This window comes from Triplophysa rosa, linkage group LG1, assembly GCF_024868665.1.
Source record: "Triplophysa rosa linkage group LG1, Trosa_1v2, whole genome shotgun sequence".
Taxonomy (NCBI): Eukaryota; Metazoa; Chordata; class Actinopteri; order Cypriniformes; family Nemacheilidae; genus Triplophysa; species Triplophysa rosa.
The window spans coordinates 11,168,980-11,194,359 of record NC_079890.1 but is presented as its reverse complement, the minus strand read 5'-3'; the positions used below and the strand labels follow the sequence as shown (position 1 = coordinate 11,194,359).

General features: G+C 41.4%; 1 protein-coding gene across 1 annotated transcript in view; it reads right to left on the bottom strand.

The window, feature by feature from the left end:
• Window positions 1-17,840, bottom strand: part of fgf11a (fibroblast growth factor 11a) — a 32,818-nt gene extending 14,978 nt beyond the window's left edge. Inside the window, exons 1-3 of the mRNA XM_057322424.1 lie at window positions 17,578-17,840; window positions 13,994-13,998; window positions 13,787-13,890 (exon numbers count right to left, since the gene is read on the bottom strand). Of these exons, the coding sequence (XP_057178407.1) occupies window positions 13,787-13,890; window positions 13,994-13,998; window positions 17,578-17,840 (372 nt within the window). The remainder of the gene's footprint in view (window positions 1-13,786; window positions 13,891-13,993; window positions 13,999-17,577) is intronic.
• Window positions 17,841-25,380: the final 7,540 nt, after the last annotated feature.

Sequence of the window (25,380 nt, the reverse complement as noted above, 5' to 3'; positions counted from 1 at the left end):
TGGTTAATGGTTAGAGAGTCGGACTCATGACCAGAAGGTTGCCGGTTCGATTCCCAGGGCCGGCGGCTAACGACCAAGGTGCCCTTGAGCAAGGCACCCTACCCCTACTTGCTCCCCGGGCGCTGCAGTGATAGCTGCCCACTGCTCCGGGTGTACGTGTGTACACCACTTGCTGTGCGTGTGTTCACTACTCTCTGGATGGGTTAAATGCAGAGGTCACATTTTGGGTATGGGTCACCATATCTGACTAATAGGTCACTTTCTCTTCACTTCATAATCTGAATTGTATTGGTGGGCCGCATGGACCCAAAATGCTTTGCGAGTCTGTTGCCTTGCGTGCAACGGGAGATTTTTATCAGACATCAAAACAACATTTAATTCGTTCATTGAGTTTTCGTGGTGAAAATATACACTCACCTAAAGGATTATTAGGAACACCATACTAATACGGTGTTTGACCCCCTTTCGCCTTCAGAACTGCCTTAATTCTACGTGGCATTGATTCAACAAGGTGCTGAAAGCATTCTTTAGAAATGTTGGCCCATATTGATAGGATAGCATCTTGCAGTTGATGGAGATTTGTGGGATGCACATCCAGGGCACGAAGCTCCCGTTCCACCACATCCCAAAGATGTTCTATCGGGTTGAGATCTGGTGACTGTGGGGGCCATTCTAGTACAGTGAACTCATTGTCATGTTCAAGAAACCAATTTGAAATGATTCGAGCTTTGTGACATGGTGCATTATCCTGCTGGAAGTAGCCATTAGAGGATGGGTACATGGTGGTCATAAAGGGATGGACATGGTCAGAAACAATGCTCAGGTAGGCCGTGGCATTTAAACGATGCCCAATTGGCACTAAGGGGCCTAAAGTGTGCCAAGAAAACATCCCCCACACCATTACACCACCACCACCAGCCTGCACAGTGGTAACAAGGCATGATGGATCCATGTTCTCATTCTGTTTACGCCAAATTCTGACTCTACCATTTGAATGTCTCAACAGAAATCGAGACTCATCAGACCAGGCAACATTTTTCCAGTCTTCAACTGTCCAATTTTGGTGAGCTCGTGCAAATTGTAGCCTCTTTTTCCTATTTGTAGTGGAGATGAGTGGTACCCGGTGGGGTCTTCTGCTGTTGTAGCCCATCTGCCTCAAGGTTGTGCGTGTTGTGGCTTCACAAATGCTTTGCTGCATACCTCGGTTGTAACGAGTGGTTATTTCAGTCAAAGTTGCTCTTCTATCAGCTTGAATCAGTCGGCCCATTCTCCTCTGACCTCTAGCATCAACAAGGCATTTTCGCCCACAGGACTGCCGCATACTGGATGTTTTTCCCTTTTCACACCATTCTTTGTAAACCCTAGAAATGGTTGTGCGTGAAAATCCCAGTAACTGAGCAGATTGTGAAATACTCAGACCGGCCCGTCTGGCACCAACAACCATGCCACGCTCAAAATTGCTTAAATCACCTTTCTTTCCCATTCTGACATTCAGTTTGGAGTTCAGGAGATTGTCTTGACCAGGACCACACCCCTAAATGCATTGAAGTAACTGCCATGTGATTGGTTGATTAGATAATTGCATTAATGAGAAATTGAACAGGTGTTCCTAATAATCCTTTAGGTGAGTGTATTTTATTCGTTTGTTATATGTTTTATATTTTGTCAATATAGAAATATCAATATGACGTAGTGTCATTTCATTACATGGTCGATCTGTAGTCACGATTTAGCCCTAAATCGGATGGGCTGTTTATTTATTGAAATGCAATTATAACTCCACCACTAGATGGATGAGACATGGTAGCAGGTTGTCACTCCTCAGGTACACGACACCGCTGCAGAATTAAGGCCATACAGAACGGTGAGCGATTTGACCAATCGGGTGAAAGAGGCGTTACAGCGCCGCCCACATGTACGAATGCCATATTGAGGCCAAAATCCATTTTTTAAACGGCAAACGAAAAATAAAATATCGGGCCAAAAACGAAATTTCCGTTTGGTGAACTAAACGAAAAAAAGAGAAACTAGTCATTTTAAATTTCTCGTTATGTGATTTCGAATAGGATATCAAATGAATAAAACGTACACGGACCCATCTCCCTCTGGCTGGTGGAATTTTGTATTTTAACGGCATGATTTCAGCCTCTGAGCTAAAGGTCCGAAGCTATTGGCCCCGCCCGGTTCGCTGTAAGCCCTAGCGCCAGTGTTGCCAGGGTCGCAGTTTTTCTGCACAATTGGGCTATTTTGAAAATGCAGTTACGGTAAAAATTATGGAGCCGCGGGTTGAGGTTTTGATGCTACTTTCATAATGTACTGCGGCCGCCAAAATGTTTATTTATATTCTAAGGATAAATGTTAATTGATGAGATTCTTAATGTGTATTGAATACCTGGCAACTCAAGGACCGGATCCATTCTCAAAAGTGTGGGAAACGAGCATTTGACAGGCAGGCTACAGTACAGGGAGGGACGCGGGAGCTCAGCTCAACCAAAGAGGAAAATATAGCGGCGGTATTAGACAATGCATCCGAATTATGTTTTTACTAGGGCTGTCAACGTTAACGCATGCGATTAATTTTTTCAAATTAACGCGTGAAAAATATTTAACGCAATTAACGCAGCATCCGTTTGTTTTGACATTCTTTGTCTAGCGTTACATTATGTAATCACGCTCGTATTCGTGTACAGGCTTTTAAACCACTTAAGCGCGATTTTAAACAGTTGCTTTGACGCGCTCAATGAAGATAGACAGCTTCTAAACTGTGGGACGTGGCAAAACGCAACGCGAGGTCCAGTCTGGTGTAAACAGTCATGGGCTGAAGGCTGCGTCGGTGAATCTCTATCAGACAGCGCATCCGTGTTAAGTTCTCTTTCGTGCTTGAATGGATAAAACCATACAATATTATGTCAGAAAGCCCGTTTTGTCGAACATTTTCTTAAGCACAGACTTCAAAGTGTAAAATAAAATCTTAAATGAATGCAAAGAGTTGTGAAAATGGGAGTGCGGTGACGGTCAGATCTGCGTACTGAGACAGCTCTTAAAGGGGCCGCGTTCTTAAACGTGCTGCTGTGAACAAAATAAAAGAAGAAATCAATGTGATTATGTAGCTTTAATGAGAATTCTTCTGCATTTAATTGATAATTTAGCATTAAAGACTGTAAAGTGTTTGAGAACTTCCTTCAATTTCTGTGTATTTCATGATAGCTCTCAATTATATTGTTGAATGGCTATAATTAATGTTAAAATAATCAATTTAATAGAGACATCAGTTACAGTACTAATATCAAAATGTTTTCTTTCATTCATAAAATGACGCTGTTAAAGAAATATGTTGTTTCTACATCAATTTGAAGATTAAATGTGAAATTATTAAGATGTAAAAGTATATTTTAAAATATTATTGTTATGCGTGATTAATCGTGATTAATCACAGAAAATGTGTGATTAATCCGATTAATTTTTTTAATCGATTGACAGCACTAGTTTTTACCAATGTTTCGTACTAAGGTGCATGTCACGTTGCACAATGAAAGAAATCACTCTTGAGTGTACAACAGTTGATTCTTCCGGCTGCCAGATATCACGTTTGAGCAGCGCTATACGCAGTCTAGAACAACTAAAACATTGACGTGCTTGTACACATTATACATATGCAATAAATTTAACCATGCTTATTTCTTAAGCAAGTTTTTGCTTGTCTTACGAAGAGAAAACACATTTCTCGTCCATTTCCGTGCGTGGCCTCGAGCACACATTAGTGATGGCCGGTTCGCGAACGAATCGTTAATTTGAACCGGTTCTTTTTAGTGAACCGGTCGAACCGGTTCACCAAATCGGACTGAATCGTTCGAAACGGTTCGCGTCTACAAAAAGCACTTATCCACAAATTCCTTCAGTTACTCACTTTTGACATGCATGAAAACTCATCCGACTCAAAATAAACCAGCCAGTATCAACGACTTTTCAGTAAATCCAACAGTACACTACTACACGCTGAACTGAACTGTTAAGCATGAGCGGAGAAGCTATTCAAGTTATAGCTAAGCTAGCTGATATAGTGAGCATGCGTGCAGTGGCGTGTTCTATCAAACGCTCCGCCTAGAGCGATCCTCGTTCTCGATTCAAGAATCGGTTGCCACAGTTTTCGGATCACCACTGAACCAACCGAGAGCTGTCTTTCGGACACGTCCGATTTGTGAACCGGTTCAACCGGACAATCGGTTCAACATTTAAGAAACTACATTTGCAACATGAACATAAACATTTGAACACAGATCACACTTTTTAATGGTCATAAATATTTGTACAAACATATTCTTTATATTAATGTTGCTTAAAATGCATTACAGAAAACGTTTGTGCAGTTGTGCTTTTATGTTAATTATTGTAAAGGTTAAAAATAATTGTTTGTAAAAATAATAAACTAAGCATTTATTTGTTTCATAAGTAATCCATGGTATTTTCATGAACATCTTATTTAATATAAATTATTTAAATCTAAACATGACGTAATCATCATGTGCGAGAAGCAAGCGGATTCCGGTTGCCGGTTCTTCGGACACGAACCGGTTGCAACAGCTTTTTATTCAGCAGTAGCCTACACGAACCGATGAGCCACTTCTTTCGGACACGTCCGACTCAGAACCGATGATACTGCGCATGCGTGTAATTTTAAAGCAGATAAAAAGCGTCTAAGTCAGATATTTTTATAAAACAGAGGCGTGATACTATAAAACACATTGGAAAGATGTTTAGGACTTTATTACTGCCTTATCACTGTACGTAAACCAATTTGCAGCGCCGTTTACGTTCATGTCACTGCTAGAGCGGTTCTCGTTCTCGAGCCAAGAGCCGGTTCGCAAACAGATTTCGATTCAGCAGTACACGAACCGAAGAGCCGCTTCTTTCGGTCACGTCCGAGTCGGTCCGACTGAGTGAGAACCGATGAGCTAATGATAGTGAGCATGCGTGATTCACCGTGAGGCTACAGAACAGTGTGGACAACTGATGCTGTGATAATGTTACGAGCGCACGTGAACCGAGGACTTAAAATATATAGAGCAATCTGGCAAAGCGTAAGTTTATTTAATAACACATAAATCGTATTGAATTATGCATGGATCATATAGTTTCTGTAAAATGCTGATCAAGATTAATTATTCACTTTTTATCTTTAAGACTTAAAATGTCATAGTTTGCTGCACTTCACTTTGCCTATTTGGGTGCTTTAGTTGCAAAACGTATATGTAAGAAACAGATCATGACGTGATATGTTAACTGACAGAAGTTATGATTACTGGTTTTGGTTTATATTTGAATGTGCCGAGTGTATTTTCATCCCAGCCGGTAGGGATTGATAGACTTGACGCGTTTCGTCAGGGCGAGTGACGTCACTAATGTCAGAGCGTAAGAGAATCGGTGAACCGGTCTTTTGAACCGGTTCATTGAAACGAACTGTCCGAAAGAACTGGTTCGCAGAAAAGAGTCAGACTTCCCATCACTAGCACACATGGGATCTTTTTTAAAAGGGACACTCCACCCAAAAATGAAAATTCTGTTATGGATTACTCACCCTCTAGTTGTTCCAAACCTGTATAAATTTCTTTGTTCGGTTGAACACAAAGATATTTGGTAGAATGTTAGCAACTGAAAATTCTTTGGCATCATTGACTACCATAGCAGAAAAAAATTATAATGGTAGTCAAAGGTGACCCAGAATTGTTTGCTTTCCTAAATCCCCCAAAACATATTTTGAGTTCAACAGAACAAAAAATATATACAATACCTAGGAAACCATTCAGATAAGTAAATGTAGCAATAGGAATATCTTTTGGCAGTTGTTAACTTTGATTTGACACCGGGAAATAATTGGGCTAGTTTTCATTCCTTTGGGGCGGGTTTTGAGGGGTCATTGGGCTGCTTTCAGGAAGCCCAATTTAATAATTCTATATAATCTAGTTCAGTGATGGGATGGGACTATTTTGTATTTAAATACCTTTGAATTTTTTAAAACGTATTTTGTATTTAAATGTGTTTAATCTTAGTATTTTTGTATTTTCAAACTAAAATACTTTTTGCCAATCAACCTCCTTATTAGACTGCATGGATGGGCAGTGTTTCAAATACATCCATATGAAATACAAGATACTATTATTTTGTAATAGTATTTTGTATTTAAATGCATTTAATCTTAGTATTTTTTGTATTTATTTTTGTATAGCCTAGTTAATTCAAGAAATCAGCAATCTAATAAAGAGGTTGATTTGCAAAAAGTATTTTGTATTTTGAAAATACAAAAATACAAAGACATTTTGTCATTTTAGAATGTTAAGTTCTACTTCTGTAGTTATTTTGGTGAAAGTAACTCAAAAGTAACACAGGAGTTATGTACCGTATTACAATTCTGAGACACTAATATTGCAAGGTAAGGGATTACTTTTAAATAACAGTAACAAGTAATCTGTAATGTATTACAGTTTGGAAGTAACTTGCACAACACTGCTTATAAGCACCTTAATTTTTAAGAGTGTATGTGGACTCCTTATGAGACCTAAAGTGTTTACTGGCAGGGTGGGAGAGCCTGGAAAAGGGGAAGGAAAATGGAAAGCGATACAAGAAAAAACTCTGTCACGAAAAACCTGGCCTGTTCAACAAAATCTGCTCCAGTTCTGTCAGGTCACCTCTATCAGTGCAAATATGTATCTGTGTGTGTGTATACTGTCTCATTCCCACCATCTCTCTCTCCTTTTTGTGTTCTTGGCCCAGGAGGGCTTCCACTGAGTGTTGAGTTTAAAAAATGGGTCAGGTTGTAGAGACAAAGCACTATTTTTATCAGAAAGCAATTTCCAGTGCCCCCCTACAAGACAGCAATGACACAAAGCTCTCCAAATACCTTAACCTTTACATATAACTCTCAACAGGCCTAACCTCAGAGAGAAACACAGAGGGCAGGAATGAAGGATTAGAGGAAGGTAAACATTAAGAGTGGGAATGCACCCCCCCCCCAAAAAAACTGAACAGATGTGTGAAGAAGCAGAATAGGAGAAAATGAAAAAAATAATAAAATGGTGCGATGAACGCAACCCCATAGGCTGTGCTCTGCATGCCATCTCTTGTCAATCCATCTTTCTTCCTTCCTATGGATGATGATGCTATTTGTTCGTGCTGTAAGACATCCTGATGGCCTTCACTCATCCCCACGTCTTTCCATCCTTCCATATTTCAGCCCCCTGTTAAGCATGTTGCCTCTTTTAAATTCCTCTCAAACTTCACCATTCTGTCAGATGACAGAGAAAACCGCCAGACTACTACTGAAGCACGCCCATGAGACAGCTGAGCATAGCATCATGAAAAAGAGCATTAGGTGAGCTGTGAAGTTTCTGGGAGTTTTGGGATAAGATTTCATTGTAGTTGTATTGACGAGGTATGTTGAAGCTCAAAGTTGGTAAACTGAGGGGTTGTTGGTTTTGAATCTCACAAGGAGTGCCAATATCTCAGTTTTACAGTGTTTGTGCTACAGACATGCATAATGTATGCCCTACTCTAAATGTATAGTGCTTGATTGAATAGTGTGTTTACAAAATATGAGGTGTGGAAAGTTGGACACTTCATGTATGGTCGCAGTTTTGCTTATGTACACTCTTAAAAAAAAGGTGCCTCAAAAGGTTCTTAGATGCCATAGATCAGGGGTCGGGAACCTTTTTTAACCAAAGAGCCATTTATCTAGATTTGGTTAATTCATTTTTGCAAAAGAGCCATTGCAGAAACTACTATTAGTTTTATATATAAATCAGTGACTTCAATACTAATAACTTGATGTCCACAGACCACAGTCTCACTTGTGGTCCCTGTGTGGATCAATTGTTCTTTTGCTTCGATAAGATAACATGTCCACAGACAACTCAAAAACAGTGAAACAAACAAAACAGTGCATACATCTGGGGCTCCAAAAAATAATTTCCATTACTTAATTATTATAAATTATAAACAACTTACAGGTTTACATTAGGCCTCCATTCAATTAAACGTCATTATAATATAATGTATGTATGCTGTATGTATGGACTTCATATGGTTCATATGCGAGAAAGACTGCTCACACAGATATGAGGAGTTAAACACAAGCGCATCCATACTGACGCATCGCAGTTTGCTTCCATCTGCTCACCGGATACTTTGCTGCATGGTGTGTTTTTAAAACGTTTTACATGTGATTATAGCGAGGCAACGAGTTCTGAATCATACGCCACAGAGAGCCATAACTTTCAATAAAAGCATGACGCTCGCTCTTAACTGGTAGCCGTAGTTTCACAAAAGGTTCACCTGAGGAGATGATGGTGATTGAGCTCATGGTGGGAAAAACAGTATTTGGCGTCATTTTCTCATGTCTGGGAAATTGCTTATACTCCTGGTTAATATAAACCTGTTAAGTGTACCATTTCATACTATAGACCGTTTCACCGGATGTGCGCGCGCCTGACCCCCAATACGCCCTTTTCACATGACGTCACGCACAGTGCTCGAATTGAAGGGGGACTTGGGGGATCCGGGACCCCCCATAAGGCATTAGGGACCCCCCATAAGAAGTAAAAAATCGACTTAGGGGGTCCCTCAGATATTTTTATTTGAGTAAAAATGATAATGACAAATGTGATTAAATTCATGCAATGTACTGTATATGGTAAATTTCGTGAATTATTTACAATAATTTATATTAAGTTTGTTTATGGGCTAGTTGCCATGTCTCTTTAAATTTTAAATGCCCCGCGTCTAAAGACCGCTAACTTCAGCTAAAAAATGGAGAATAATAAACCTCCTCTCGCAGTCAGGAAGAGGACGCTTCTAACTTTTTTGAGGGGTAATTTTCTCTCTCTATACAGTTAGGGCCATAAATATTTGGACAGAGGCACATTTTTTGTTATTTTAGCTGTGTATCAATATGTTTTCGAGTTACAGTTTTATAATAGATATTGTCTTAAAGTGCACACTCTCGGCTTTATTTAGAGTGTATTCACATCCAGATTAGCTGAAGGATTTAGGAATTACAGCTCTTTAATATGAAGCGCCCCCCTTTTTCAAGGGACCAAAAGTAATTGGACAGTTGAATAAAAAGCTGTTTTATTCACATGTATGGGCTTTTCCTTAAATAATTTTGTCATAAATGAAGCATGTTAAAGGTCTAGAGTTGATTCTACATGTGGTGTTTGCATTTGGAAGCTGTTGCTGTGAACCCACATCATGGGGTTCAGGGAGATCGCCATGCAAGTGAAACAGATCATAGTTAGATTTTAAAAACACTACACATCCGTCAGAAAGATGCCAGGAACATTAAGAGCGGCCAAATCAACAATTTGGGACATTCTGGGGAAAAAAAAAACACACCGCTGAGCTCAGTAACAAAACAATCCTAGGTGTTCATATGAGATCAAAGTGGTGGATGATGACATTATCCTCTCCATGATAAAGAAAAACATCACTTGCCTGACTGGGCCAGTAGAAAAAATCCTTAGCGTTGAGCCCTGAATAGTAAATAATTATGCATATTATGATCAAATATATTGTGTATTTTGTATAAATTGTATATTGCGAGACTAACCCCCACCCCCACCAAAAAAGTCTTATGGTGGGGACCCCATAAGACTTGATTCAATTCGAGCACTGTTACTTCCGATTGCACTCCAGTTCATAAGGTGGCAGTAATGCACCTATAAGCTGGTTTGCCAACCGCCAGTAAAACTCAAGAAGAAGTTACTTCCGTATACAAATTCTTCGTTGAACAGTACCTGTTTGATTATGAAGCTAAGTGTTCTGTTTTCTTTTTGTGTTAGCGAAGGTGCTAGGATAAGTACTTGAATACGTGTTCTGTCAGTTAATTTTTTCACTGTTGTCAAATTCCAGCGCGACGACAAAACGGAAGTTCTTCTTCTTGTTTGTTGCAAGACGGATGTTATGATACACTGCTTTGCGAAGTTAAGTGACTTCATTGTGAAAAGTGCCTATATCTTCCGGTTTGTGTTTGGCTAGTGTCTAATAATATAACAATTTATATTTTATTTAATTTATGTTCATATTAATTTATTAAATTTTTTACTGTGTAATAATATATTAAATAAACGATTTGTTAAATTTTGTTGTATGTTCATTTTATTAAATAAACAATTTGTTGAATGGGTCCTGTAATTTTGACGCATTTCAACAAACTGTATGGTACATTGACATCTAGCGGTTGAGGTTGGTTTCACAGTCTAAATTCAAAATATTGGAGAGACAAGTTTAGCCAAGTAACGGTTCTTCTAGGTTTCTTTTGATTGTTATCAGAAATAATCTACAGGCACTCTATTGTATGTGAATGTGTACCGGAAGTTCAGTTGGGGTCACAAAAGTGCACATGCTCAGTAACGTTTGTTTATGTTGTTAATATGAAACCGTCTATACTGGCCTACTCTGCTAAAATTCATACACTCGATAGAAGTGATAGAAGAGAGACTGTAGGTGTGTTTGAGTGATTTAGTCTCTGTGGAGGTCCATGTCTGAGCTTGTCAGCCACTGGAAAACATGAATTATTGATAGGCTCAAGAGTTTAGAGCAAGTATGTGTGACAGGCAGAGGCCATGTGTTCAGGGCCATATGATCTTACAACACACGCACACGGAGGTGGGTTTGTGACAGCGTAAGGAAGTCCTATTATGTAACACCCACATATAAATCTGTACTCTCTGTTCTTGCTCTGAGGAGGACAAAACATGGTTATACTCATTTACTCAGTACAGGACTCTCATCAATAATTTTCTGCTTATTCCTCATACCACCTGTGTTGGTGTAAAAGGGAAGAAAAGAAAGACGTCAATCCACACAAATATCAATGCCTTCAAAACGTACTTTTAAGGTTTTAAAGTATGTTGTATGTTAAACTGTTTCCGATCAGTAAAGAAGGTTTTTAGCTGAAACCAGTCTCCTTGGTTATTCATAAAATACAAGGTGCCATTTTGTGACTTGGACCAAGGACCATGGTTTCGGCTAAAATCTTCTTGACTGTTCTACTGAAGAAATAAAAGTTGTTCCTGTGTTAATTAATACTAAGGGGATTTACCACAACAAGGACTGAATTCTGATTATAAAGCTTCGGTAACACTTTATTTTACAGTGCCCTTGTTACACATGTTTCATGTATTTACTATAGTATTTAGCATAGATTTTGCAGAATTACATATAACTAACCTTAAACCACACCCTAATCCTAACCCTATAGTTACAGTATACATGTAGATAATTATTATTACTCAGAACTTAAATATGTAATTACACACACGCGCGCACACACGCACGCACGCACGCACGCACACACACACACACACACACACGTATGTGTTATTATCTCTGTGGGGACAGTCCATAGGCGTAATGAGTTGTATACTGTACAAACTGTATATTTTATCCCCTACCCCAACCCCTAAACCTAAAGATCGTAGAAAACTTTGCATTTTTAGATTTTCAAAAATTATCGTTCTGTACAATTTATAAGCTTTTGTGCCCGTGGGGACCTCAATTTTGGTTTGCGTTCAGGTTTAGGTCCCCACTAATATATAAAAACCAAGTCCACACACACACACACAAGGCACATGTGTAAAGTTAATTTTTTATGCATTTAAAGGAGCCATTCTTTTGCTGTTTTTGAAGCTTTGATTATGTTTTTTGGGTGTTTAACAATGGATGTTCATGTTTCTAGTTTAAAAAAACGCTTTATATTTCACATATTTCAAGTCTATTGTTCACCGCTGTCCCTCTTCTAACAAAACGACTCGATTTCTTCCAGTTTATATAAAATCCCTCCTTCCGAAATGCTCTGATTGGTAAAGCTGACCAGGTCTGTCGTGATTAGTTCCCCGCTTAGAGCGTGTGTCTGAAGATGTCAAACCCATACCATATCAGCGAGCTTACACTTCTCAGGCTGTTGTGATTGGTCGGTCCCCCTCTCAGTGCATGTGTATTAATAAGCTTTGGCTTTTAGCAATAAACAGTAACAATGGCGTCAACTTCACTTCATCAGTTAAACACATGCGGATAGATCGAAGTGTAACGGAGGTCTGCTAGTGCATGTGCAAACGTCAATCTTTGTTAGAGATCACAATTGTTTTCCTACTGTGGCGAGGGAAATGACACCGGACCAATTGGGTCAGACCGGTTATATTAATTAACACTAATAACAGAAGCGTTAGTTTTGCCTTTTTATATTGGACATAAGTTGGATAATAAAACAAGCAGATTGACTAGGAGACATTTGCAAGCAGGACTTCAAAGGACGTTTCATAGAAGTGTTTTAGAGGTACGCACACACACACACACACACGCACGCACGCACGCACGCACGCACGCACGCACGCACGCACGCACGCACGCACGCACACACACACACACACACACACACACACACACACGCACACACACACGCACACACATACAATATCAGTGTATTACACAGAACAGCTTTCACAGCCGGTATTAAAGTCATGGAAGCTGTTATTTGACCGTTGGTTATCTTAGAATGTGTGTAGCTGAATTCTTATTACCAGCTGTAGGACTGTGATGAAAGTGAAAGTAATTCATTGCGCAGCTCAGTCAAATGTTTACAATCTCTGATAACCAAACACTACTCCAGCAGCTCTTCCTCTTCTCTAAGGAATGCCTCGCCCCTTTTTTGGCGTATCCCTTTGGGCGGAGGTTTTTCAAAAACTCGGAACAGTGACATCATTTAACCGGGACATATAGGGCTGTAGTCCGATTTCAGCCGTTCTCTGTAGTCCTTGAAAAGCGAATTCTGTTAAAGACAATATCTTGCTTGGCATTGGACTTTGAGCTTTATCATTTTGCAGATATTGTTTATGCTCTAACAGCAACATTACACACTAACTAAGGTTTGAAAATTGGCATCACGGGGAATGGCCGCTTTAATAAAGACTAAAAACTTATGATATATACAAAATTCCAAAGTTAATAATTGTTTGTGTATTCACATGGCACAGTTGACAGCAATTAATGGTGCCAGAGAATCCTTACTCACAATCCTTACTCACAAAACATTTCAATAAAGTCAACAACTGACTATGTTTTGAATGTATTCTTTTAGAATTGTTTCAAGCTCGGAAGCAAGCTGTGACTCAAAAGTGCTGCCGTCTGTTTTTGTGTCTCTGCTGCACTTTTTGTCATGCTTCACTGGCTTCCTAGAAGTCTCTTTGGTCTAAAATATTATGCTAAAAAAAGAAGAAAGTTAGAAATGAAAGTTAGAACACAGGTAGAGTGAAGTGAGAGCTTCACAGAAAAGAAGAGAACAGAAAAAGAGGTCGCTCTGCTTTAGGTTTTCTAGGATAAGGATTTTCTCTCTTTTTTCCTCTCTCATTGTTTTTTCAGGTATGGTCATTTCCCATTCCCTTTGTGAAAAATAGGTCATTTTTCTTCCCATGAGGAGGACACATGCTCTACAGATGTTCTCCTTGTAAGATAAAAGGGAGAAAGGGAGATATTTCTAGACTACAAAGCAATTCACTGAGAATGCTTGTCTATCTCACAAGATTTTAACTAGTCGAAAAAAATTTGCTACTGGAGTTTGACACAGAGGGGTCAACAGTACTCAGAATCAGAAACTCAGGGTCTGTATTGTCTCAATTACCTTCAATAGTAGCAAGACAAAAATAGGTTCCTGGTATCAATTTCAATATAAGATGTGTTAGGTCAGGTCTGTTTAGAAGATTTGTTAAACAGATGCATGTGATCTGTGTTTTAAACATACTGATGTGTAGAGGTAGCCCTCGCTGTTCATGCCGATGTAGAGACCTGTCTTGGTGCTCTGGATGGCCACTATCCTCAGACCCACAGGAATCAAGTTGAACAGCACTGCAATTCAGAGACAGAGAGATTGAAAATCAGTGTGGGCAGTGAAATTACATAAATGATTGATTCTCTGTATTTATAAAAATGAATAAGAATTTTTTTGCACTGCACCTGAAACAGAAATGGAATTGAGTTTACAGATTCTGAGAGATCCATTAAAGAGAAATGTCCTCACACCTCAAACCTTTGTTGTATGGTCATCAAGATTTCCAGTGCTCCTAAAACTGGATGTGAGATGTCAATTCTGTGTGACTCTGATTGCATGCTTATTCCTAATTCTTTTGTGGTATAAGGATGAGTGTGTATTAGAGCCCTGCACGGGCCTCAAATTTAGGTCCTAGCCCGGCCCAGCTTATCAGAATTCTCTAACTGAAGCACGTGTTTTTTACCTCCCCATTACACAACCTATTGCAGCCATTAAATTAGTTCAGTTTTGTTTTTAATGGCAAATTATTCATATTTCGTTTAGTTCCTTTATTAAGTTGATTTAGAAAAATGTTTGGAGCATTTTTTGTTTGTGGCTCAGCTGCTGAACGCAGTTTGATTGCCAATCACACCAGAGACAGATTTCAGATTTCGCAAGACGGCATCCCAGCAAACATAGTTTGTTCTGACGACATCGCCAGTTCATCTTCATTTGGTCACCGTGACATTACATTGTGACCACATTCTGAGGACGCCTTGGCAACGTTCCATTTCTTAGAATTTTTGCTAACATTCAAGAAACGTCCAAGCCACGTCCTCAAATAACGTTGTGAAATAATCCCATGGAGAACGTTGTAGCGACGTGATGTACTGGTCTTCAGATAACCTGGACACTGGTCATTTGATTAATGAATCTGTTCATTTCTATTTATTATGTTATTATAAGGAAAATTTATGATCAGAGTAAAATCTGTCAAGACGAATGCTATAAATTCGACTTCTGACAGCTATTAAACAGGAGTTTAATTCGATACCACAAATAAAACTTTGTTTCTGTTTATTTAGTGTGCGTTTCTGATATGTCCGTGTGCGTGTCTCCAGCACACAGCTTCTCTGTTCTGCAAAGAGCCGCGCTCGCATTTTTAAAAGATCAGGTATCACACGCAGTTTCTGCCAATCTCATATTAATCTTGAGTCCCTATACAGTAGTATTGCATATGTCATATCTTCGAAGAGTGTTTAGTTTGATCAAATGTATAAAAGATAGATACAGCTGTACGATTATTTCTGGAAAAACACGAGCTGCTGGAGGCAGGCAGTAGGACGGAACTACAGCATGAGCACACAACACATCATCGCATTTATCCCTTCGTGAATTTACATTATGCACGTACACACCGATTGCCAACAAAACGTCTTGGTTATGGATGTAACCTCATTTCCCTGATGGAGGGAACGAGACGTTGTGTCGAGCCGACAGATGGGGTTCGTCCTTGAGAACCAATCGCCTGGAGTGCCTGTTCTTCACCCAGTTGGGAAAGAAGGGGTGCTGAATTAGTACGCTGACCCACTTAGACAAAAAGGGAGGGAAGGTACTGTCGTAGGCGTACACCCTACCGGCTGCCGGTCCTACATGTTGCCATGTAGGACGCGGGTTGATACTGGTTCTACGCGGAGGTTGTAGAACCTCGCGAAGGTGTTGGGTGTAGCCCAACCCGCAGCTCTGCATATTTCTGCCAGAGAGGCGCCCCACGCCAGTGCCCACGAGGAGGCTATACCCCGGGTGGAGTGAGCTCTCACAGTCTTGGGATTGGTATGCCGTAGTGATAGCGTCCACAATCCAGTGCGCCAACCTCTGTTTGGAGACAGCCCTCCCCTTTTGCTTACCTGCAAAACAGACAAAGAGCTGATCAGAGCTCATGAAGCTCTGCGTGCGGTCTAAGTAGAGGTGCAGCGTGAGGTCTAAGTAGAGGCGCAGCGCGCGTACTGGACACAACACGGATGGAGTTGGGGCTTCCTCCCCAGTGGGGAGCACCTGTAAGTTCACCACCTGGTCCCGAAAAGGAGTGGTGGGAACTTTGGGCACGTAGCCAGGCCAAGGTCTCAGGATAACGTGAGAATCACTGGGCCCGAAATCTAGGCAATCAGGGGACACGGAGAATGCTTGTAGGTCCCCTACCCTCTTGATGGAGGCGAGCGCCATCAGGAGAACCGCCTTCATCGTGAGATGAGAAAGAGCGGCATCTCCTAGGGGGGCCTGCTCGAAGGGGGGCCTGCTGAGGCCCACCAGGACCACATCAAGGTCCCAAGAGGGTATGGAGCGCGGACGAGGCGGATTCCGCCTTCTCGCGCCCCTTAGGAACCTGATGACCAGGTCGTGCTGTCCTAGAGACTTTCCAGCAACTGAGTCGTGATGAGCGGCAATGGCGGCTACATGCACCTTCAGTGTGGATGGGGAGAGGTTAGTCTCGAGTCTCTCTTGTAGAAAGGACAGCACGGTCCCGATCGAGCAACTCCGTGGGTCTTCTCCTCGAGAAGAGCACCAGGACGAGAAGAGGTGCCACTTATAGGCGTATAGTCGCCTAGTGGCTGGTGCCCTTGCCTGAGTTATGGTCTCTACCACCACTGGGGGTAGGCCACTCAGGATCTCCTCGTCCCATCCAGGGGCCAGACGTGGAGGTTCCAGAGGTCTGGCCTGGGATGCCATAACGTGCCCTTCCCCTGGGAAAGCAGGTCCTTCGTCAGGGGAATCGGCCAGGGGGGAGCTGTCGTCAAGAGCATTAGCTCCGAGAACCAAGTCCGGTTGGGCCAGTGTGGCGCAACTAGTAACACTTGATGCCCCTCTTCCCTGACCTTGCACAGGGTCTGTGCAATGAGGCTCACTGTGTGGAAGTCTTCTGCTTGTCCCACGGCCAGCTGTGCGCTAGGGCATCCGTGCCTAGGGGAGCCTCGGAGAGGGAGTACCAAAGCGGGCAAAGGGTGGTTTCTAGGGAGGCGAACAGGTCTCCCTGAGCCTGCCCGAACTGCATCCAAATGAGCTGGACTGCGCGGGGGTGGAGTCGCCACTCTCCGCAAGGCGTCGACTGACGAGAGAGCGTGTCGGCTGTCTGGTTCAGGTCGCCTGGGATATATGTGGCTCGCAGGGAGCGGATCACCTGCTGACTCCACAGGAGGAGGTGTCGGGCGAGTCGTGTTAACTGCCGTGAGCGAACACCACCCTGGAGGTTGATTTACGCTACTGCAGTAGTGCTGTCCAACCGGACCAGCACGTGCTTGCCCTGCACGAGAGGCTGCAGCCTCTTCAGTGCAAGTAACACGGTCCACAACTCTAGGCAATTGATATGCCAGCGCAGGCGGGGGCCCGTCCATAGCCCCGACACTGCGTGCCCGTTGCACACTGCACCCCAGCCCTGCAGGGAGGTGTCCATCGTCACTACGACATGCCTCGTAACCTGCCCAAGTTGGAACCCTGTTTGAAGGAAGGTCATGGAAGACCAAGGGGTTAGGGTGCGTCGGCAGAAAGGCATAACTACCATCCGCCTGCTGCCGGTGTGCCACGCTCTCCAGGGAACTCGACTCTGTAGCCAGTTTGGGCACTGCAGCCCAATGCTCAAGGCGGCCCGAGAAAGCATGGCCGACATCTCGAAATCCGCTTCTTCCTGAGCTCGACCCCTCCGTGGGGGGGAGCTGCAAGGAATCGTCGGGATCGGATGCTAGCAGATCGGCCTCCGATGCTGCGATCGACATCTCATCATCTTCACGCACCGTTTCCGAGTGCGTGAATGAGGATCCAGACGGTGTGGCACCACCTTCTTGGGAACGGTCAGACGAGCGAGATGGGGTTGAGTGGTCCGCAAGCGCTTGGCTGATGGATTTACGCTCGCAGTAGCCCCCATATCACCCTCGCCGCTCGCCTTGGCGGATGGTATGGCCTTAGCCATTCTCGTCACGGCCCGGGAAGCATGCGAGGTGGTGGCTGGTTCTTGAGAAAAGGCAGCCACCCGTGACCGCAACGTCTGAATGACCATCTGCTCGCAGTGCGGACAAGATGTGTCAACGAAGGCTGCCTCAGCGTGCTGGAGACCCAAACACTTGAGGCTGACATCGTGTCCATCCTCCTCCTCAATGAGGCTATCGCACCCACGAGAACAGCGGGACATGTCACGCTGGAGAAATTTGCTCTTTTAATCTCGAACACCTCTGGAACCGCCGAGACGCCCAGGGGAAGTCGCCGCAGGAAGGGACAGTCCGCTGCACCACGTCGTAGAAACCGGCAGTCTGTAGTTGCTATGTAGCGAAGTCTGTTAATCATGAGCGAAGGCTCCGAAGAACAAAAGTTGAATGAATGCAGCATGCTGTCTCCCTTTTATACTCGGATATCCAGGGGCAGAGTCCGGCATGCAAATTTCATTCGCCAATTTCATTGGCCTTTTCTAAAGAAGTCGGAAGCGATTCGACACAACGTCGAGAGACCGACAGAAAGGGAACTAAGACATATGACTTAGTTTCACTTACCGTGTGCAGTTCATGTCCAGCATCTTTTAGCACTGGGACCGTGCCATCTATCAGTTTCAAACGATCTCCAAATCTAGCGTTATATCCACAGTTTATTTAACATCCATCACTGCAATGCCGTGAACAAACAAACACACCTCAAACTTCTCTCCCTATCGCAAGAGTAGCGAGCTGCAGTGCAGACCCACAGCGCAGCCAAGCTTGACGCAGAACAGCCAATCTTGATGGTAGGCGGGTCTTACTATCGCTCGTCAGTTGGCACATGGACAGGCTATTTCTTTCGCCTTGCAGGGATCCAGACTTGTAAAAAACTTTAAGAAAGAAGTTGGAGTTCTGGGGGAGTGTATCAAGCACAGCAATACTACGTCATACGTCCAACTCGTTTTTTAACAATTTGACCATGTTAAGCATGAGCCAGCACGTTTAACATTGTAAAGAAGTCAGAATGCATAAACCAGCGTTAAATCCCCCCTTTAAACGGTAATTTCTTTTTACCTCACTGCCTGATATATTACTTTAGCCGGTTTCTTTTTTTACTTCATACCTTACATATGTGAGAGTAAATACATATTTTAGTGATTTTTGATTGATTTGGCGCTTTTAAAGGAACGGACCCTGAGTGTGATTAAGAAAGCTTTTGATTGTTGTTTCTAAAAACGGACAACCTGCTAAACTTATGTGGTATGACAAAAATAATGTTAAGCTTAAAAATATATGTTTATTTATCTCTGTCAATATCTGCTTTAAACACTCTATATTGTGTTTAAGTCTTTGATTATTTGTCATTTACTTCAATATCTAAATAAAATATCTGATAGTGACGTACAGTGCTGTGTTGAGTTTTATTAATCGTTATAGTGTGCTTTATACATATTTGAATAGGGAATTACTCCAATTATGCATAAAATGTCATCTTTACACACAGATTAAATCACAAATTAATTTAATCCTCCATGTGAGGGATGATAATTGTTAAAATTAAATAAAAAAAGGATTTTAACAACGTGACTGTTTGGTCATTAGGACGTGCTCATCAGGTCCCAGAAACGTTATTTGGTACGTCGCTGCGACCAATATGGTACGTTCCAGGTATGTCTTCAGGAGGTAATCACCATGTCCCGGCAATGTCCAATGTTACATCGTCACAACGAATATGGTTATGTCGAATACAAAGTTATGTCGCTGGAACGTTATTTGGTACATCGTGGCAACGAATATGGTCCGGTCCCAGTACGTCGTCACAACGTAACTGTGTTAGCTGGGATGTGATTTCAGTATATCACAGATCTGTTTTAAGCGAGACATCACAGCATGTGACTTAGAACTTGGCTCAACCAATCAGAATCAAGGACTGTTTTATAAAAGATATTTTCCACATCAAACACGAAAAAATGCACGTATGCCGATCGGGACTCTTGGGGTAGTGATGGGAGCTTTCGAAACCCGTATCAACTCTTTGTATCCAATAAGTGCTTCGAAGTGCGTATCAAACTGGCTAAGTCACATGATTTTTAGCAAACGAGGCTTTGTTACGTCATTACTGTTTCGAAACGTATCTAAACTCGACGACACTTCGCCACTAGGGGGTGTTGATCAGAAAGTAAACCCATAAACCAGTGTCTATAACTGATTTAACTGTAAATCAAGAAATAAAAAATAACCATGTTTGTAGTGATCTATGGACAGTGATCATCTCAGGATAAGTATCACTTAATGTGAAATTTAGCCAAATTTATTAAACAAACAGAGCCATATGTTGTGTTATTGATATATGTTGGATAATTTGGCATTTGACATACATTATATATAAGATGAGTGCAGTAAAAAGTCAAAGGTCAATATGATAGCCAACAAAATAGTTTTGTTTTGTTTTCAATGGTAAATCAGATATTTTTTTTCCTTTCTTTATTTTGTAACTGTAATTTTTTTTGTTGAGTATTTGTTGTTTGTTGCTCAGGCACAGAACTCAGAATAATTCTAGCATTATTTACCAATGTAGTATTTACTATTTTCCCTAAAAACAACTATGGTTGACACTTTGTGATAATAATGTTTGTTCCAAAAGACTTGTTTAAATGCAAGAAACTAGTTTATTAGATATTAAAAATATAAATTGTGACAAGACCGGCTGTCAGTCTGTGTGTTAGTGTTGTGGGGATTTTTCAACGATTCCAGTGCAGTTTACATAGTTACGTCCAGTAGGTGGCGGCAAGGGACTGTTATGAGTGAGTCTGTCAGTCAGCAGAGTATTCAACCATTTCACTCCAAAAGTCTGCTTTATTCAGGAACTAACTAGGGCTTTCAGTATGTAAATCATAGCTATTTCAAGAGTGAATCCCGCATTAATATGCCGATGTATATACAGGAATACAAAAGCCCCGACATGGAGTTGATAAATATAGTGGAAAGATATATAGAGAGAGAAAATTACTCCTCAAAAAAGTAGAAGCTTCCTCTTCCCGACTGCGAGTGGAGGTTTATTATTCTCCATTTTTTTAGGTGAAGTTAGCTTCACCGGAGCGACGCCAATCAAGCAGTCATGTGAACGATGTCCTGTACTTAGCGGTCTTTAGACGTGGGGCGGGGCGTTTAAAATTTAAAGAGACATGACAACTAGCCCATAAACAAACTTAATATAAATTATTGTAAATAATGAATTCACGAAATTTACCATATCCATTTCATGAATTTAATCACATTTGACATTATCATTTTTACTCAAATAAAAATATCTGAGGGACCCCCCAAGTCTATTTTTTTACTTCTTTTAAGGGGGTCCTGGATCCCCCAGCCCCCCTTCAATTTGAGCACAGGTTAAAATTCCTCATTCAGCTTCAGTTGTCAATGTAAGAAAAAAACTTTGGATATGTGCGACATAGTGACATGCAACCTGTGTCCTTACCGCGTCCCAAACTGCTCCATTAGGTTTGTCGGACATCATGCAGCGCTGCACAGACCGATCGGCGCAAAGCATCTTTCATTAATTCCTATCATGTTATTTTGATATCATAAGCGGATGGGTCTCCACAACGCGCACATAAAGTTGAACACATAATAAATTACAAACTTAACATTACTCTGTTGTGCTAAAGGAGAGTGCGCTTTTCTTACCTTAAAACAGTCGCATAATAATAATATAAGCATGCTCCGGTCTGAATCGTAGAGTGATACCCTGCAGGGGAGCGGGGATATTGGCACTGTGAAAAAGGCCCGGTACCCGGCCCGCGTTTTGACTATGACTTGAAAATTGGCCCTGAAATGGGCTGAAATGCAGGGTTCTAGTGTGTATGTCTATTTTGGTGTGGAGTGTTGACTGACATGGGTGAGAAATGTCTTGAGAGACATGTTGATTTGAGCAGTATTGACATATCGCCAACGGCAACACATCTCTATGGGAGAAATGCGGATTTAATCAGACCCTCCCACTGTCATGACAACTGCTGACATGACAATGCAGACCTCAAGTGAACCCGAGAGCCTATGGCCATTAAAAAACATTTGTGGAATAAAATCTGTCAAAAGCAGATTAAAGAAATAGTTAAATAAAGGTCATGCTATATGGCCTCCTTCAGTTTGAAGATACAGTGCCTATATACAGTAACAGAAACGTTTGTGTACACAAAACACAAATATTGATCCTCTATCAGGTTCTGCACAGTGATGCTAATAATAGTTTGGTGAGGAGGTCATTGATTTTTCATGAATAAACTAAAAGAATCCACAATTTCTCCACTTTTACTCATTTTCTTCTGGCCACCGCATCCTTTCTTTTAGGAATTCCTAAAACTATTGCATTCACACAGATTACATGTCTCTGTGTGAAAGATGAACAAAAAAAAGTGTCTTTGGGCAAATACAGTAATCATTATGGAGAATACCTTTAACTGTGGATCAGTTAATGATAATTACATGGTAAATACCGTTGCAGTTACCAGCACTGGTGTGTGTGCATGTCTGACCTGTAGATGTGTATCTGCTTCAGTCTGTATACACGCGTCTGAGTCTGTGTGTTTATATATGGTGTCTTGTCACCTCAAAGCGCCTGTCAATCTTTGTATATTGCCTTGGTAAATCTTAGAGGCCCAGAGAAATGCATGACAACCTTATTGCAGATCTGCCTCCGTCAAAGCCCATCAGTGCTTGGCATTATGGGTTATGGGAGGGGTCCCTATAGGGTTCGTGGCAGGTCAGAGCACATGCCTGTCGATCATCGTCTCTTCACTCTCTCTCTGTTATGGAGAATCATACTTTTCTTTTTTAACATGCCTCAGTACATTGTGTTTGTACACTGTCAACCGATGTGACATCTGTTGACATTGTGTTTGTACACTGTCAACAGATCTGACATCTGTGTCTGTTGAGGACGTTCAGAGCGTCTTTCTTTCTCTCTGTAAATTCTGCTCTCTGTGTCATCTCTCTTTTCTTGTTTTGAATGGTGGTTGTTATATGTTGGTGTGACCTTAGTAAAACTTTGAGTTTTATTGTTCTAATGCCGGGAAAATATATCTGCTGTGATATATGATCCATCTCTAGTTGGCCATATTGGTCAAAAGCTTTATATAAAATGTCTGTCACCAGTGGGACATTTACAGACCAAAATTAAAGTAGTACTTTTACGTTACCTGGAAGCTTGAGCCTTATTCTTTCTTAAACCTTTTATTTTGTTTATGTTTTTAACTTCTAGCTACTCGTTCTCACATACATTTTTTATTCTAACTCCTATGTTGTTCTCTATGCCAAAAAGTAAGCGATCTTTCATCAGTCTCTTTGTTTCTCTCTGATCATATACACACTGCAGCAAAATACGGTTGACAGTCTTCTTCTGACTTCGTACTTTTCTTCTGTAACCAAAAGGGATGCAACAATACAGCTCACCCACGGTTCAATACGAACCTCGTTTTTTTTTTTTTTCGCCCACGGTATTCGGTTCGGTTCTGATGGCTTTGGCACATTAAAGTGTTTTTTCATTGTTTTATGCTTATGTGACAGGAACAGTAAAAACTTAAGAAGAAAAAAAACGATTTTACTGAAATTCTCTTTATTTTACTTGACTTATTTTATTATCTTTAAGCAAAAATCAACTTGTACAAATTCCTGGTGTATTGAATAAATGTAAAGCTGCAAAAGGTTTTGTGCATCAGAGTATTTAAAATGACGTAATGCAAAACTTGCGATTGCTGTAATCGAATTAAACGTGCGCTCATTGGGAAAGGCCAAAGATAATATATTAACAAGGTGCGCCAATGCCATTGCAATAAATTGGAAGAAATGCAATGCTAAATAGCTGCTTGGAGGCGCTCTTGCTATGACGTAAATAGCTGTCCAAAAGGCCGCCGAGTGGCAATGACGTTCATTAAACGGACTTTGGCATGATGCTGTAGTGTAGACACTCTTTGTACGTGTGCTGAACGCTGACGTGCTGCTTTCGTATGCAGTGTAAAAATACATTCTTGATGTGCCAAATTTGGACATTATCACTTTAGTACAACAGTCATACAATAAGCCAGCCCGCGGTCTGTTCATCAGCATTATACTCAACAACAGCACAGCTACTCGTGTTGCAGGCAGTTTCGCTTCACCGCCCGACCACCACTTGCTATTAGATATTACTCGTGGGGATGTGTTTATCAACCTCAGTATACAGACAAACACGGACAGAGCCAGTTAATGGTGTAATTAAGCGCACAGAAAAAAATTAAATGGTAAACCGGAAAACCGCAATTCACCTATTTCACAAAATGGCGACAGACACCAGAAGTAGGGGAAAACTTTTTCCGGCCGCACTGCTGCCATAGCCATTCATTCATTCAGCTTGTTTTCTCACAGGCATTCATTTTATTTACCAAAAACAAAAGTAGCACTTGTTGTCCGATTTATTCATGGTTTACTGGGAGATGTAAAAATAGGAAAAACAAACATTACAAAAACATTGTTTTTTGAGCGATTTATTTATTATCAAGGTCTGATATATGTTAGACAAATCAGCATAAAGGGAGCGCTACATGCCTAACTTCTTCTGGTCTCCGCAACTGTTCTGTGCTGTGAATGGAGCTAGAGCATTGACCGGACAAGCATTTACCCTACTTCCGGTTTGTACACTTCACGCTGTGAAATAGGTCTATTCACTTACACGTATACGCCCTTTTCACATGACGTCACGCATCTTCCGTTCTGCCGCGAAGCAGTGTATCATTACTTCCGCTAGCACTCCAGTTCATAAGGTGGCGGTAATGCACCTATAAGCTGATTTGCCAACCGCCAGTAAAACTCAAGAAGAAGAAGTTACTTCCGCTAGCGCCTCAGAATGGAGTTTACCAAGTGGCTTGCACATCTGCCACAAATACGTCTAGATGATGTACAACGTCTTGCAGACAAATTTTCGCTAACGACAAGATCAAAACTAGAGAAAGGATACATATTCTTTGTTGAACAGTACCTGTTTGATTATGAAGGTAAGTGTTTTGTTTTCTTTTTGTGTTAGCGAAGGTGCTAGGATAAGTACTTGAATACGTGTTCTGTCAGTTTTTTTTCTCACTGTTGTTAAATTCCAGCGCGACGGCAAAACGGAAGTTCTTCTTCTTCTTCTTCTTCTTCTTCTTCTTGTTTGTTGCAAGACGGATGTTATGATACACTGCTTTGCAAAAAGGCGGAAGTTAAGTGACGTCATTGTGAAAAGGGCGTATTGAACAGTGGAGGTCGTACCGAACGGTTCAATATTATATTGAGTATGGCAGTGTATGAGTATGGCATCCCTAGTAACCAGTCATATTTCTACAGCCCAATTAAATTTGTTTTAAATAAATCCAAGAAAGAAATTAGTTGTGATGCCTGTTTAACACTGACAGATCATGTGGGATTGTGTGTTTCTCTCAAAATCGAACACCCGTTTATCTGTTTTTTGTTGTTGTTGTCAGAAGATTCCAAACATTGCTTTAGTTATCATTAAGTGAACCGCCGTGGGCACTGGGCAGGGGCGGCCAGGCCATCTGGAGTAGACCCCTTTATCGCCGACCTTCACGGTACTAGCTGGAGGCAAAACAAAGGGAAAACTGG